Source organism: Scatophagus argus, chromosome 6, assembly GCF_020382885.2.
Source record: "Scatophagus argus isolate fScaArg1 chromosome 6, fScaArg1.pri, whole genome shotgun sequence".
Lineage (NCBI taxonomy): Eukaryota > Metazoa > Chordata > Actinopteri > Scatophagidae > Scatophagus > Scatophagus argus.
Window position 1 is genome coordinate 7,350,154 of NC_058498.1, and position 12,629 is coordinate 7,362,782.

General features: G+C 42.9%; 1 protein-coding gene across 1 annotated transcript; it reads right to left on the reverse strand.

Moving 5' to 3' along the window:
• Nucleotides 1-814: 814 nt before the first annotated feature.
• LOC124060370 (nuclear receptor subfamily 2 group F member 6-like) lies at nucleotides 815-11,672 on the reverse strand. The gene is made up of 5 exons (XM_046391258.1): nucleotides 9,759-11,672; nucleotides 8,428-8,522; nucleotides 4,886-5,220; nucleotides 3,956-4,202; nucleotides 815-3,686 (listed from the first exon to the last, which is right to left on the reverse strand). The coding sequence occupies exons 1-5, from the start codon at nucleotides 10,025-10,027 to the stop codon at nucleotides 3,412-3,414; spliced, it is 1,221 nt and encodes a 406-aa protein (XP_046247214.1). The 5' UTR covers nucleotides 10,028-11,672; the 3' UTR covers nucleotides 815-3,411.
• Between the last annotated feature and the right edge of the window lie 957 nt (nucleotides 11,673-12,629).

Genomic DNA, 12,629 nt, shown 5'->3' on the forward strand with positions numbered 1-12,629 from the left:
GTTCTCCTTTTTCACTTATTTGCGTGTTTTGCTGACCCTCCTGGTTTGCAGGGATCTGCAGCTCAGTGAGTGTCCAGCAGGGGGAGCAGGAAGGCCTCTCTTCAGTGTCAGCTGCTGCTGCCCTCTGTTCATTCTTGATGAAACTATTAAAATCTTCTACTAGGACTGCTTTCTAGAGTTTGCTTGTATCCCACTACTGTACTACACCCTAGTTATATGCAGTATGTCTTTACATACTGTTTGTGTAGTTAGTATACAAAGAAATCAACACTTTTTATTTTATGTACTGATATGTACTGATAGTACTTAAACGTCAGTCACTGTCCAGCTTTGGATTGTTACTGCTAACTGAAATTTACACAGAGAAATTTAATTTTCTGCCATCTGTTGTGGAGTGTAACTCAAAAAAGCAAATTCAGTATGCATACCAACACAATACAGAACCTGATTGTGATCAATACATTGAATTGAATTGATGGTGGTTAACATTATTTTAACTACATGTCACTAACCACTAATCATGCCTCTGTTACCATTTTAAGAACATTTAGTCCATAAAATGTCCCAAATGGTGATTAAAGGCTCATCACAAGTTTTGAGGTGATGCCTTCAATTGTCTCGCTTTGTTGGACCAAAACCAGAGAAAAGACTTGATGAGCAAATCGATGTCGAATTCTCTGTTAATTGACTTTATTTACAATTTACACACTAATAACTTCAGTCCCAGTCAGGCTCTTTGAAATTAAAGTTCCTGGCGGGGTTTCTGATGTGCGCAGTGTCTTAATGTTTCAGAGACTTGAGTCATCCACAGGACAAATGTGCATATTTTTATTTCTAGTAATGCAAAAAAAAATAACCAGTTAGCCATATGAACTGCTTTTGCATTTTAGAGTTTGGCATGATCACAGAAACATGCTTCTTTTAAACAGAAATGCTACACAATCAACTCACTATAGTTTATATTCCAACAAATAAAACAAAAGTAATTCGAGAACAGCGTGGTGAGCTGTTGATGAAGTTCTTTGACGGCATCAGGGATCGTCACTATTGTTGCCTTTATTTATTTATTTTGACATGTAATACAAAAAACTCATCCCCACGTTATATTTTCCTTCAGTCAGTTAATTTTGCAGGAAAAAAAACAAAACATTTTGTCATGTTTAGCTGCAGTTAATGGCAATGACACTCGTGAATGTCAGTCTCAGTCAGAACCAGGGAGCTGATTGATTGCTGACTTTCATAGGGGGGAATAAAAAAAAAGGGGGCAAAAACACACAAGCCTCATCAACATCAGTGGAGCTGATGTGGAGCAGCTGGACAGCTTTAAGTTCCTGGGAATTAACACCACAGAGACCGTGTCGTGGTTATCACACACATCTCCACCCGGGTGGAGACAGCTCGAAAACAACCGCACCTCTTAAGGAAAGGCTAAGGCTAAAGTCTGGTCAAACTGGTGCGGGATATGCACGGACAGGAAGGTTCTGCTGCAAGGTGGGGTGTGTGGGTGTGTGTGTGTGTGTGTGTGGGGGGGGGGGGGTTAAAACTGCCCAGGACTTCATTAGTACCAATCTACTGAGCGTAAAATTAAAAGACAACACCCACCCCAACCACAGCCTCTCCACCCTGCTGTTACAGAACCGTTTCTTCTCTCAGACTCCTGAACTCCCAACACGAAAACTGCTTTATTTCATGACTTGGTTATTTATTTATTCATTTAAATAACTTTGTTTTTGTACGTAGCATCAGGAGCTATAATTTGGTTACACAACGTTGTGTTGTATAGTTTAATTGAATCTGAAGTGTGACCACGTAGTACCCTTTATCTCAGTACCAACAAAGACCGCAACCCTTACAGCATTTGGAGTACCTAACCATAATATTCATTTGAAAATGACCGCTGTCCACTGGGCCGCGCTTTCACACACTGCTTTTAAAGGAAAATAAAAATTTAAATGAACTATGTTTATCTTACAGCAGAGGCAACAGTCTCCATTTTACAGGTCAGAAATTCTAAAACTTTGGGTGTCCTCTTACACCAACACTCTCAACAACAAACATTCTCAGAAGTCAAACAGGTCAACCGGGGAATATTAGTATTCATCCTCTCTGTGGTAAAGATACCTTGATCCCTTTACATTTATCTTTAGCACATGAATACACAATCGTCGTCTTGCATGTATAAACCATGAGGTAATAATGTTACACAGGGATGTGACTGTCTGAAGAGCCAGGGTGCGTTTGAGTACATTCACCTCCACTTCCTGTCCATTACTGCTGCAAGAACATTAGTGTATAATATACTATATTAAAAGAGTAGCTCAGCAACTTGAATAATACAGTTATTCACTTTCTTGCATATAGATTATAGTAAATATGAAGCTGGAGCCAGCAGCTGTTAGCTTAGCTTAGCATGAAGATGGGAAACGGGAGAAACGGCTGGCTTGTGCCAGCAATTTGCTTTTTGATGGGGGTTAGTACAAAACAAACAATCACTGTGCTAATAAGCGATCTTTAGAGGATTTGGCAGGCAGATTTCTTAACCTTTGTACAGAGTCAGGCTAGCTGTTTCCCTTCATTTGCAGTCTTTATGCTAAGCTAAGCTAAGAGCCTCTGGCTTTACCTTTATATTTACATTACAAACATGGAAGTGGAATCAGTCTTCTCATCTAAATCTGCAAGAAAGAAAATAATCTCCTAATCCAGATGCTGAACTATTCCGTATACCAAAGGTCTTGTACGTACAGTACTTGATATAGTACAATACACAATACAATGTCCATACCCCTTCTGTTTTGATGCTGTACAAGTGATGCTTTGCAGTCATCATAAATACATTTGGTAACAAAGTTTGATATTTCAGCACACATAGCAAACATGACACAACTTAGGTATGACAACATGGTCCACCTGTGACAACAGAAAACTTTGAAGCTGCCACCATAGGCCAGCTCTGCCTGTAAAAGTGGCACTGCTATGGCTTCACTTTGACTTGGAAAGAACAGGGAAAGGGAAAACACACAGATCCTGGGTTCAAACTGAGTCACACAAGGGTGATCTGGGAGGAGGTAGTACAGGCACATGGCCTCATGTTAGAGTCTTCAGTTTAGTTAAATCCCTGTTTTTTTGTCCAGAGTGAGACAGAGAGAGAAATCAGACGAAGGTCAGGGAAAAAAAATGACAAGTGCTGCAAATATAAAGACAATTACATGTTTTAGTTTCCCTGAATACAGCTTTCGTGTGACTTCCACCTAACTTCGCAGGGCTAATGTGGGGAAAGCTGACCTGTACGTCCACAAACAGGACCTCGAACTTCTCAGGTCCCAGTTTGTATTCATAACATTCAGTAATCTTTGTGAGCTCTTATTCCTCTCAGTCTGATCTCGGTCCATCTCACTCTGCAGTCAGCGGGGTTCACTGTCCCGATGCGTAGGGCCAGCTGATGGAGCTCCCTGATAGCTGCATGTCTCGGATCAGCGTCTCGATGGGTGTTTTGCCCACCAGCCGCATGAAGAAGAGCTGGGAGATGAGGTTGGCTGGCACGGCGCGCAGAGCCGGGAGGCGCAGCAGCAAGCGGCCAAAGCGCTGAGGCTGGTTGGGATACTGCAACCTCTCATACTCCGTCAGGGCAACCTGGGCCTTCTCCTGCAAGGACTCCACGTGGGCTGGATCAGTTAGACCACATGCATCTGTAGAGAAGAGAAAAAGAGGATGTTGTGATTTTACATGATTATGTTATGATTTTATTTTTATTGTGAGCTAACTGTCTCCTGGTTGTAGCTTACTGAATGGACAATTGGTCAGTTGATTGTGCCCCTTCAGACTGACATTCAGTCCAGTCAAAGGATCCCGGGAGCAGGGCCATTTAATGTCCAACTGACTCAGAAAGATGAACCCCGTCTAACACCCCAGACAGTTTTGCTTTAGTTAAGACGCATCATTCAGGTAACCTTCTTACCGGGTGAAAAGAGTACAATGGCTTTGAGGCAGCTGTACTCAGCTGTGTCCACCTGCAGCCTGTTCAGTTTGTCCACCTGGTCCTGGAAAACCCTGACCTGGTCCATGAAAGACACTACACGCTCAGCGGACATGGGTGACGAGTGAAACCCAGCAGCTGCCAGCAGAGGAGCCATATGTATCGGCAAAGCTGACTGAGCCGCGTTGAGGATGAACAGTTCGCTCCAGCTCAGCCTCAACAGCGCCACCTGTCGGGTAGGTTGTATTTGTAAAGGTTAGTTAGAGAAGTGGGTCGCAATAGAACCTTTTCACATTTTGACATAGTAGAGAAAGCACTGAATGATGTTTTATACATACGTCCTAGACACCTTTTCTTAATGTGATGTGTAAATAATGTCAGAACTGCTAAGGCGCCACAAGATGATTAAAGGTACAATGAAGAATACGTTCACAGAATTTTGGTTTTTTGAAACAATGGCTGCCTTCACTTCTTCAGCCCTCTAAACATTCGTCAGATGAAACAATCTGAGGAGGAAAATTCACTCTTGGGCAGAATCAAGGTGGCCCAACCCTGTCCCTAAGGGTTAATTTTTCAGTATCACAAATGATGGTGAACCACCCACTGAATTATGTGTAAAGGAGCACATCTTTACATACTTTAAATATTATATGAGATTCGGTGGTTAAGACTTTTTTAAAAATTTGAGTCAACTTTGGAGGTAACTGTTTTTGACTTAAGTTATGTTTATCAATGCAAATAGTTCAGTTGTGTTTTAAAATTAACAGACAAGGAAGAAAAAGGATGTAATGTTAGCAAGTTAAGCACAGCAAAAAAACGGTGTTGACTTGTGTGGTTTGAGCTGTAATATTTGCCCTTGATGTTTTTAAAAGAAAAGAAGAGGTCATCAGGTACCGTATTGTCTTGACTGACCTGCTCTGAGACTGGCAGTTCTGGGAAGTATGGGATGTTTCTGGCCCATTCGATGGTGCTGAAGAGGAGCCGGGCTGCCAGCTCGCAGATGCTGTCAATGCCCATGACGGAGGCTCCGCTCGCAGATGCCTGCATCTGTGCCTGACTGTACGGGGCCCCGTAGCGGCTGTTGGGGTACGGCTCAGCCCGCAGGAGCTGTGAGATGAGCTCTGACACTGGCTGCCCGTTGAAATAGTCCACACCCATGTGACCCGGCACTGGACCTCCAACCCCTCCCCCCAGGGAGTTTGGACTGATACCTTGGTGAGACGGAGGGATTCGGCCCCGCTGGACTGCTGCAGAATGAGAATGAGGAGAGACAACAGAATGAGAATCATACAATGTTCTGCTCAAGTAAAAGTAGAGGAATGGAAATAAGACGTACAGCCGTAAAAGTAAAGATTTGTTTTCCACAGAATAAAATCTAGCGATTTACACTCAGCATAGTCTTGGCTGATTTGTTTCTCATGCAAATAAAAATGATTAAATACAGGTATAACTAGTTCTCCTTCCTTCATTCGTGTTTGAAACACTGTGACCTCCTCACATGTTTAGTGTCTATACTTGCACATTCAAATGAAAACACACTCTTAAATTATTACCTGCACTGAGGAGGTTCTCAGCACGATAGCTTTAAAAACTTTGGATGAAGTTCAGCCAAAAGGGTCTAAGGAGAAGAAACTCTTTGTTGGTGCAGGACTGATGCAGGAATGTTTGAAAAATAATTTGGGGGGATTTTGATCTTTTTCTGATAGTTACCAGGCAAGACAGACAGGAAATATGGGGAGAGAGAAACGGAGGATGTCTGAAGGGACTGTATGCAAATCATTAAGGAGAGAGTGTGGGTGCTATTGTCCAAAGACAGTGACTTCCCAAACATCCCAGAACAATACATTACAATACGATACAATAATACATGCCACATACTGTCAAATTATCAATACGGGACTCGGGACAGTCCTGCCTCCCCCCACTAGTAATTTTTGTGCAAACCCTAAGCAGAAATCGAACCAGTATAAATGGTTTTCAAATGTGTGGTACTGTTCATATCCTCAACCGTGAGGTCCCTCTTGTAAAGTTAATTTTACAGGATTTGTAACCCTTCAAAGCATTTTTTTTCTTCACATTCTCTCAGCTTCAGTGTGAATTCGGAGATTGTCAATCACAAATTAAATACTGATGAACATTTAAGTTCTATTCAGTGGACTGCACAGCCTTGGTAAACCTGTGCAACAAGTCCTCGTCTCCTCTGAGGCTTGTATGGTTCTGTACTCTTTTGATTCCACCACTCCACGTAAATTGCAGCGTCTAGTTAGAATGGTAATTTGAAGGTTGTGGAAAGTAGATTTGCATTTCTAAAGAAACAGAAAGGTTTTCTTTCTCATCATCATTCAGACTCATAAAGGACATGCTGTTCTTTAAATATAAATGAATAAGTAAAAAGTTTTCCGCTTTCTGACAAACACACTGCAGCACCAGTGCTCCGTTATGTTAATCAGTCACTAACTGTGTCCGTCAGTTGTTCGGTGTTTGCCATCCGAGCTTTCTGTTGTTTAAAATGGCTGTTGGTCCTGGAAACGTGGAAGCAAACCAATACAGTGAAGCTGAAAAACACCAAAATGGTCTCCATCACAATATGCCATATCTAAAATATGTCACATCTAAAAATTTTTCCAAAATTTTAATCCAGAATTTGCTTAAATAGATCCCTGAGTGTTTTAACAGAATAAAACAAAAAAGTGTTGTTGTCATTACCAACCTTTGAACAATATAATCATGGATTCATGAGCCTGCTGACATACTTTATTGTAGTCTTCAGTGATTATAACCTGACGTCAAAACTGTGTCGTTAATACACAACTGCCTGCCATGCATCAGAGATTAAGAAACAAAACTGTCTGTTTTGACATGTAGTCAGCATATGCTCTCTTAAAGCAGTGAGTGTATATTTCTCTGGAAGGGTTAAAAAAAAACCAAAAAAAACTTTTCCAGGTAATGTGGAAACAGTTCGACCTGCGTCATGGCAATGGTCAGCATGGTTCATTAATAACTAGTCCCAATATAACCCCTGGCATGCTGTCACCTCAGGGCACATTATGTATGGCTGCCGTATCCACTGACACGCGCTGAAATACGAGTACGGTTAGGTTATAGCTGGATGGAATACAATTAAAAATGGGTTCAAAGTAGTTTGTTATGGGTCAATGAGGAAATTAAACGAAAAATAATTAAGCCAGGAGAACTGGGAATCATCTCGTCTTACTCCTAATCAAGCTTGCAGAAATCATAGCAGTAATTAAGTGGGTATATATAGTTTTCGATTCAGATGCAGACATTTCAGTGGGTTTTCACAGGGCAGAAGATGGAGCAGAGTGAATTTGTCAACCTGCTGTTATGCCTGTTTTTGTTTTTTTCAAAACTGCCCCCCACCCTCCCCCAACCCTGAAGCTCAACAGCTGCAGGGAGTCAAGCGCCGGGGTGAAAACATGCTTTTGGTTGACAGTATAAATATTGTGCTTGGATCACTGGCAAATGTCAGTGGCTGTTTCTGTCAAAGCAACCGCTTTCTTTCTTCACAAATTACCTTTTTTTGATATTTATGTATTTGTATGTGTGTTTCTGGGTATTTGTGCTCGTGTGGGTTTGCTATGCCTAAAGGTGTTTGTACATGAATCAGGACAGTTGCTGGTATGTAAAGGACAGGATATGACTGATTTAAACCTGTGAGCAGGAAAGGAAATAGATGTTTACTCAAGGACTGTACTTGTATATAATTTTGAGGTACTTGATTTGACTTGACTTGCACTTTTTGTTTTATATTTTGTTTTACTTTATACTTCTTCTGTACTACCTTATTATTAATTGACAACTGCAGCTACTTTGAACTTCAAGATGCCTTATAAAGAATACACTGTGTATGAATACAATGTAAAATATAATAAACTGTTAAAAACTGTTACAGTATCTAAAATACCAACAGAAACACTAAAGGTCTGCTTAAAATGTTACAATAGTTGTAAAAAAAATAATCCAACTTTAAATTATTTCTAGCTCTGTTTTGGTCTCCACCAGCTCTCGAGAGAAACTTTTAGCTTTTTAGTTGCTAATTGCTCCACTATAGCCGCCAGTTAGCAGCTAACAGTCCGTCTACTGTTTGGTGTTTGCCAGGTGGTGTACAGTGAGTCTATTTGAGTGTTGTTATTTTTGTTGAAAACAGCTGCACGTTGCTAATAAGAGTAAACCAAAACAGGAAGTTGTGGGCTGTAAAACCAAAACATGGATACTAAGATGCTAAGATGCTACAATGATCCATAGAGCCAACTGGAACCCCAAATTCTCTTTAAGTTTGTTTACAACACTAAGATGTCCAAGCTTAGCACCATATAGCAGGGTTCAGTCTGAGATTTTACACCTCTGGTTGTGTAAAACTCCTTCATGTGTCTACAGATCCGAACAAAAACACCTTTAACCTCCTGTGAGCGTGGATGTCTGAGCTTTGATACCTTCTTTGCGCATTCCAACACGGAAACATTTCTTCAGACGACAGTATTGGCACTGGTTGCGGTGATGTTGGTCTATTTGGCATTCTCGGTTTGATCTGCACAAAGGAAACAAAAGATAGGGTAAGTTTCCAATAAGGAAATGAAGTTTTCATTTGCATCTTGTCGTCCACCTCCTCCTCCTCCTCCTCCCTCCTCTTTCTTGACGTGTTTCTCTCTCCCTCTCTCTCACTGACCCCTGTGATGAGTGAACTGTGTGAGCTGGTGTGGCTGAAAAGCTATCAAGGCTGTGACCTTTGTAAATCATCAGCCCTACACGCCCTGGTGTTGCCTTTTACAGCAGGACGAGGTCTGCCAACGTTTCCCAGAGAGCCCTTCTCAGCCCCCGGACATGACAGACAAAAAAAGACACCTTCCATTCAGGGCTAATGCCTTATTATGTGGAAGAAATAACTATATTCAGTGGCTGATGGTAGTTTTAGTAAGAGAGCTGAGGGCTGAGTTGCAACACTGCGTTCCTCCTGTAAAGAATAATGGGAATGTTGACCTTCTGAGGCAATCCATCCTCACATGACTGACCTTCAGAGCTTTCATTTCTTTCTTTTTTTTCCTCCCAGGGCTCTTTGTGAGATGTATCCAAGGTTGGGACATATCATTCTGGAGTGAGAAATAGACTACTCTGCTCTCACCTTCATGAATGTGAATGAATATATATATATATATATATATCTTGCAAAAAAAAGAGAAAACTTGGCTTATAAACTTAGCATTTATATGCACTATATCTCATGTAAGTAGATGGAAAGACATTTGAGAGTACAGCATTTATCAGCTTCTTCTGGTCAGGGCAGATGGCCGCCCACCTAAAGCCGGGGTCTGCTCCAAGGTTTCTGCCTTCTAAAAGGCAGTTTTTCCTCACCACTATTGCCAAGTGCTTGCTCATGGGGGAATGTTGGGCACTCTGTATTACAAAACTTAATTAAACAGTTTGGTCTAGGCCTGCTCTAATTAAAAAGCGTCATGAAATAACTTTTGTTGTGAATTGGCGCTATATAAATAAACTGCGGTAGCGTATCGTCATTCATTATTTATTTTACACCAACCTCCACTCGTGGTGCCCACAGAGGAAGTTCTAATTGTTGACAAATACATTAATGAACTCACTCACTTTAATCACCTTGAAACCACCTTGTATTGTGTTGGAAACCACTTATTACGTGTAAGGCAACAAGAACAGCAACAAGAAGAGCAAGGAAAATAAGTTATAAGTGTGTTTTTCTACCGTTCAGATTTCAACGTGAGACATCAGCCTGATTTTTCCCAGCAGTCCTTACCTGCAGGAGTAGTTGAGGTTTCGTCTGATGCTCCTCTTGAAAAAGCTCTTGCAGCCCTCACAGGTGAACACGCCGTAGTGTTTCCCGCTGGACTTGTCCCCGCACACCACGCAGTCCACAACGCAGGCCTTGTCCTCATCCCCGACGTCCACATCGCTGCTTCCAGCCTGAGGCGAGCTCTCCTCATCCTCCCTCTTCAGGTACGCCTTCTCTCCGAGTCCATTAGTGTCCCCGTTGGGGTTGCCCCATCCCCCGCTCACCATGGCCATATTCTCTGAGACACGGAGCCCTGTGAGTGGATCATACACAGACCCGCCCTGTCCACCAGCTACCCTCAAAGTTTAAAAACTGATTCCAGAAACAAGAATAGGGTAGCTCCAGGTCTGTATTAAGAGCAGCTTTTGTCCAAGGAGATCTAGAAGTGGGATAAAAAAGTTGCCCAGGACGTGTCCTGACCTCTCTCCCCTTTGCCGTCTGGTTCTAATGACCTGGAGGTCCTTCCCAGTGCTGTTTTCTCTCTTCTTTAAATCTCTCTCTCTCTGTTCTTCTCTTTCACCCTTGTGTTCACTGCCCTGACCTCCAATCAATGGCTCTCAGGGTCTGAGAAAACTTCAGACACACATTGAGTGGTTCAGAGTTCAGGCAGGAGAAAAGGGTGCAGCCTTGCTCTTTTCACAGGAAACAATAAATTACACTTTGACTCCTTCTCCCTCCCTCTCACTTTCTCTCTCTCTCTCTCTCTCTTTCTACCCACGGAAGAAGTAAAACAAAAAAAACAAAAAAAACCAAGAAAACAATACCTCACCTATCCCTAAGCATGACGACGAGAGACAGGTTAGAGTCGCTGTGTGAATAAAGAAGACTTTATCCCAGAAGGACGGGAAGGTCGGAGGAAAACAAACCACAGCAGCTCTCCTTTAAGCAGGGTTAACTGCCCTGCCCTCTGCTCCAACTTATAAACTAGTCCAACCAGTTCCTGCTGTGCAGAGGTGTTATCTGCTGATCTGAGGCAGTTCGAGTCCAGGCTCACTCTCGACTTGCAGGGCCTGTTTTAAAAGCAGAAGTGATAGTGATGAAGGGGGAAAGTAGAATAAGATTTGGCTCTAAAAATGCTCAGTCATTTGTCCCAAAAGGGGGGAAAAAAACTCATGGGAGAGCTTTGGAAATTGGATGTTGTGTTGTTTCTTTGGTAATCTGAGAGGTGATGACCACAGTGACACAGCTCTTATAAACAGTGGATTATTCTGGGGCCGGGAGCACCTCTATGTCGTACAACAAGCCAAAAAGATCCAGCTGACGCCACACCTGCTATTAAAACAAGGAGAATGATAACACACTCCTTTTCCACTCCTAAAATTATGTCTCTGTGGTCTCTGTAAAGAAAGTTCATCAAAGAAGTCCTCCTCTGTGGTGAAATGATGTTTTCCTTGTGGCTCCTCCAACTCTTCACAGTCTGTGGTGTCCCGGGATCAAATGTCACAGAAAAAAACGGCAAGCCAAAACAAAAGCCGAGTTGAGAAATCCTCTCTCAAAGCTCCATAAAGTCTCGTCCTTTCCTTGTTTTGTCAGTGCTTGTCCATCCAGCAGTAACAACCAGGGGCCAAAACCTCTCTGCATTCCCTGTCACTAAGTCAGCGTGTACTGTTTCACTCTTTACTATTCTGCCCGTCCCTTTTTCTTTCTCTTTCTCTCTTTTTTTTTTTTTTTTGTTCGTTTTTCCGCCTTTCTTTCAGCTGGCCCCGGCAGGAATAAATTAGGCAAACAAGCTCAGGGAAAACACGGTCGTCATGGACCTTTTAGTGAAAGCCAGACGCCGCAGTGGAGAGAGATAGCCTCCTCTCCTGCTCCTCTCAATCCCCTCTCTGTGTCTCTGCCTCGCTCCCTCCTTTAGGGAGAGTGAGCGTGTGTCTGTGTGCTCAGGGATTTGACACTGCTATTCAAGCCCTGCCGTTGCCATGACACCAGATGCCTTATAAGGCCAATGGAGTCAAAGAGCACAGAGTGGGCTGCAGCCACACACACACACACACACACACACACAGAAAGAATGCCTGGCTGCCTGACTGGCTGCTTGTTTCCCCCCTGACCCCAGGCCAGCCTGGGAGCAAAGGGGGGTGGGGGGAGTGGGGGTTTAACCCCAACACTGCTGTAAGACAAAGAGGGGGGGCCTCAGGTCAACACACAGCAAGCGCATGGCACTCACACTCATGTTCGCCACTCCACTCTAATCCTAAAGAATTTCTCCAGCTTTGTTGACCAGACAATAACTGGGAGGGCCTGGTGTTGTTAATGTTGTTGAGCAAAAGGTTATATGATACGCCGCCGGCTCATTTTCACACCTGTTGCACACACTCACAGGTCTGCGTGACGGGTGAACTGCTGCATCCCGGAAGGTTGTGTTTGTGTAAAGGGGGTGACGAGTATCGTATGTCCATGAAGCTGTTGGACCTGCAAGAGAGAAATGTCAGAATCGTTGAGGTATTCTGACTTTTAGTCCACGTCCAACCAGTTGCAACCAGCTGTCTGTCCCTAGTGGGAAATACTGCATTTTGCCATTTACGTCTAATGTCCACTCAGGCACTATAGTAGTGTGCCCTATATGCAGTGAGGTGGAAAGTAAGGTTATGGAGGTCAGGGTGCGTGGGTGGGTGGGCATGTAGTGCACCTCCCACTACAGGCTGGCATTCAACAATTGTGTTCTTTCACTAACCTGAACCAAGTGTTTTAGTTGGCTAGTCGCATCTAAACCATATTTTATTTGCCATAAATTTGATCCTTCCCTCGACCTTAACCATGCCAACATTTAATGTAATGCAGGCTTTCTGGTGAGAATTTTAAAGTCTCAAATCCAAGCCAAGACAGCCAAGACTT

Coding starts and splice junctions, on each gene's coding strand:
- LOC124060370 (XM_046391258.1), bottom strand. CDS start 10,027: ATGGCCATGGTGAGCGGGGGATGGGGCAACCCCAACGGGGACACTAAT. Junction 8,523..9,758: donor AACCTCAACTACTCCTGCAG/GTAAGGACTGCT, acceptor TCCTTTGTGCAG/ATCAAACCGAGAATGCCAAA. Junction 3,687..3,955: donor CATTGTACTCTTTTCACCCG/GTAAGAAGGTTA, acceptor TCTTCTCTACAG/ATGCATGTGGTCTAACTGAT.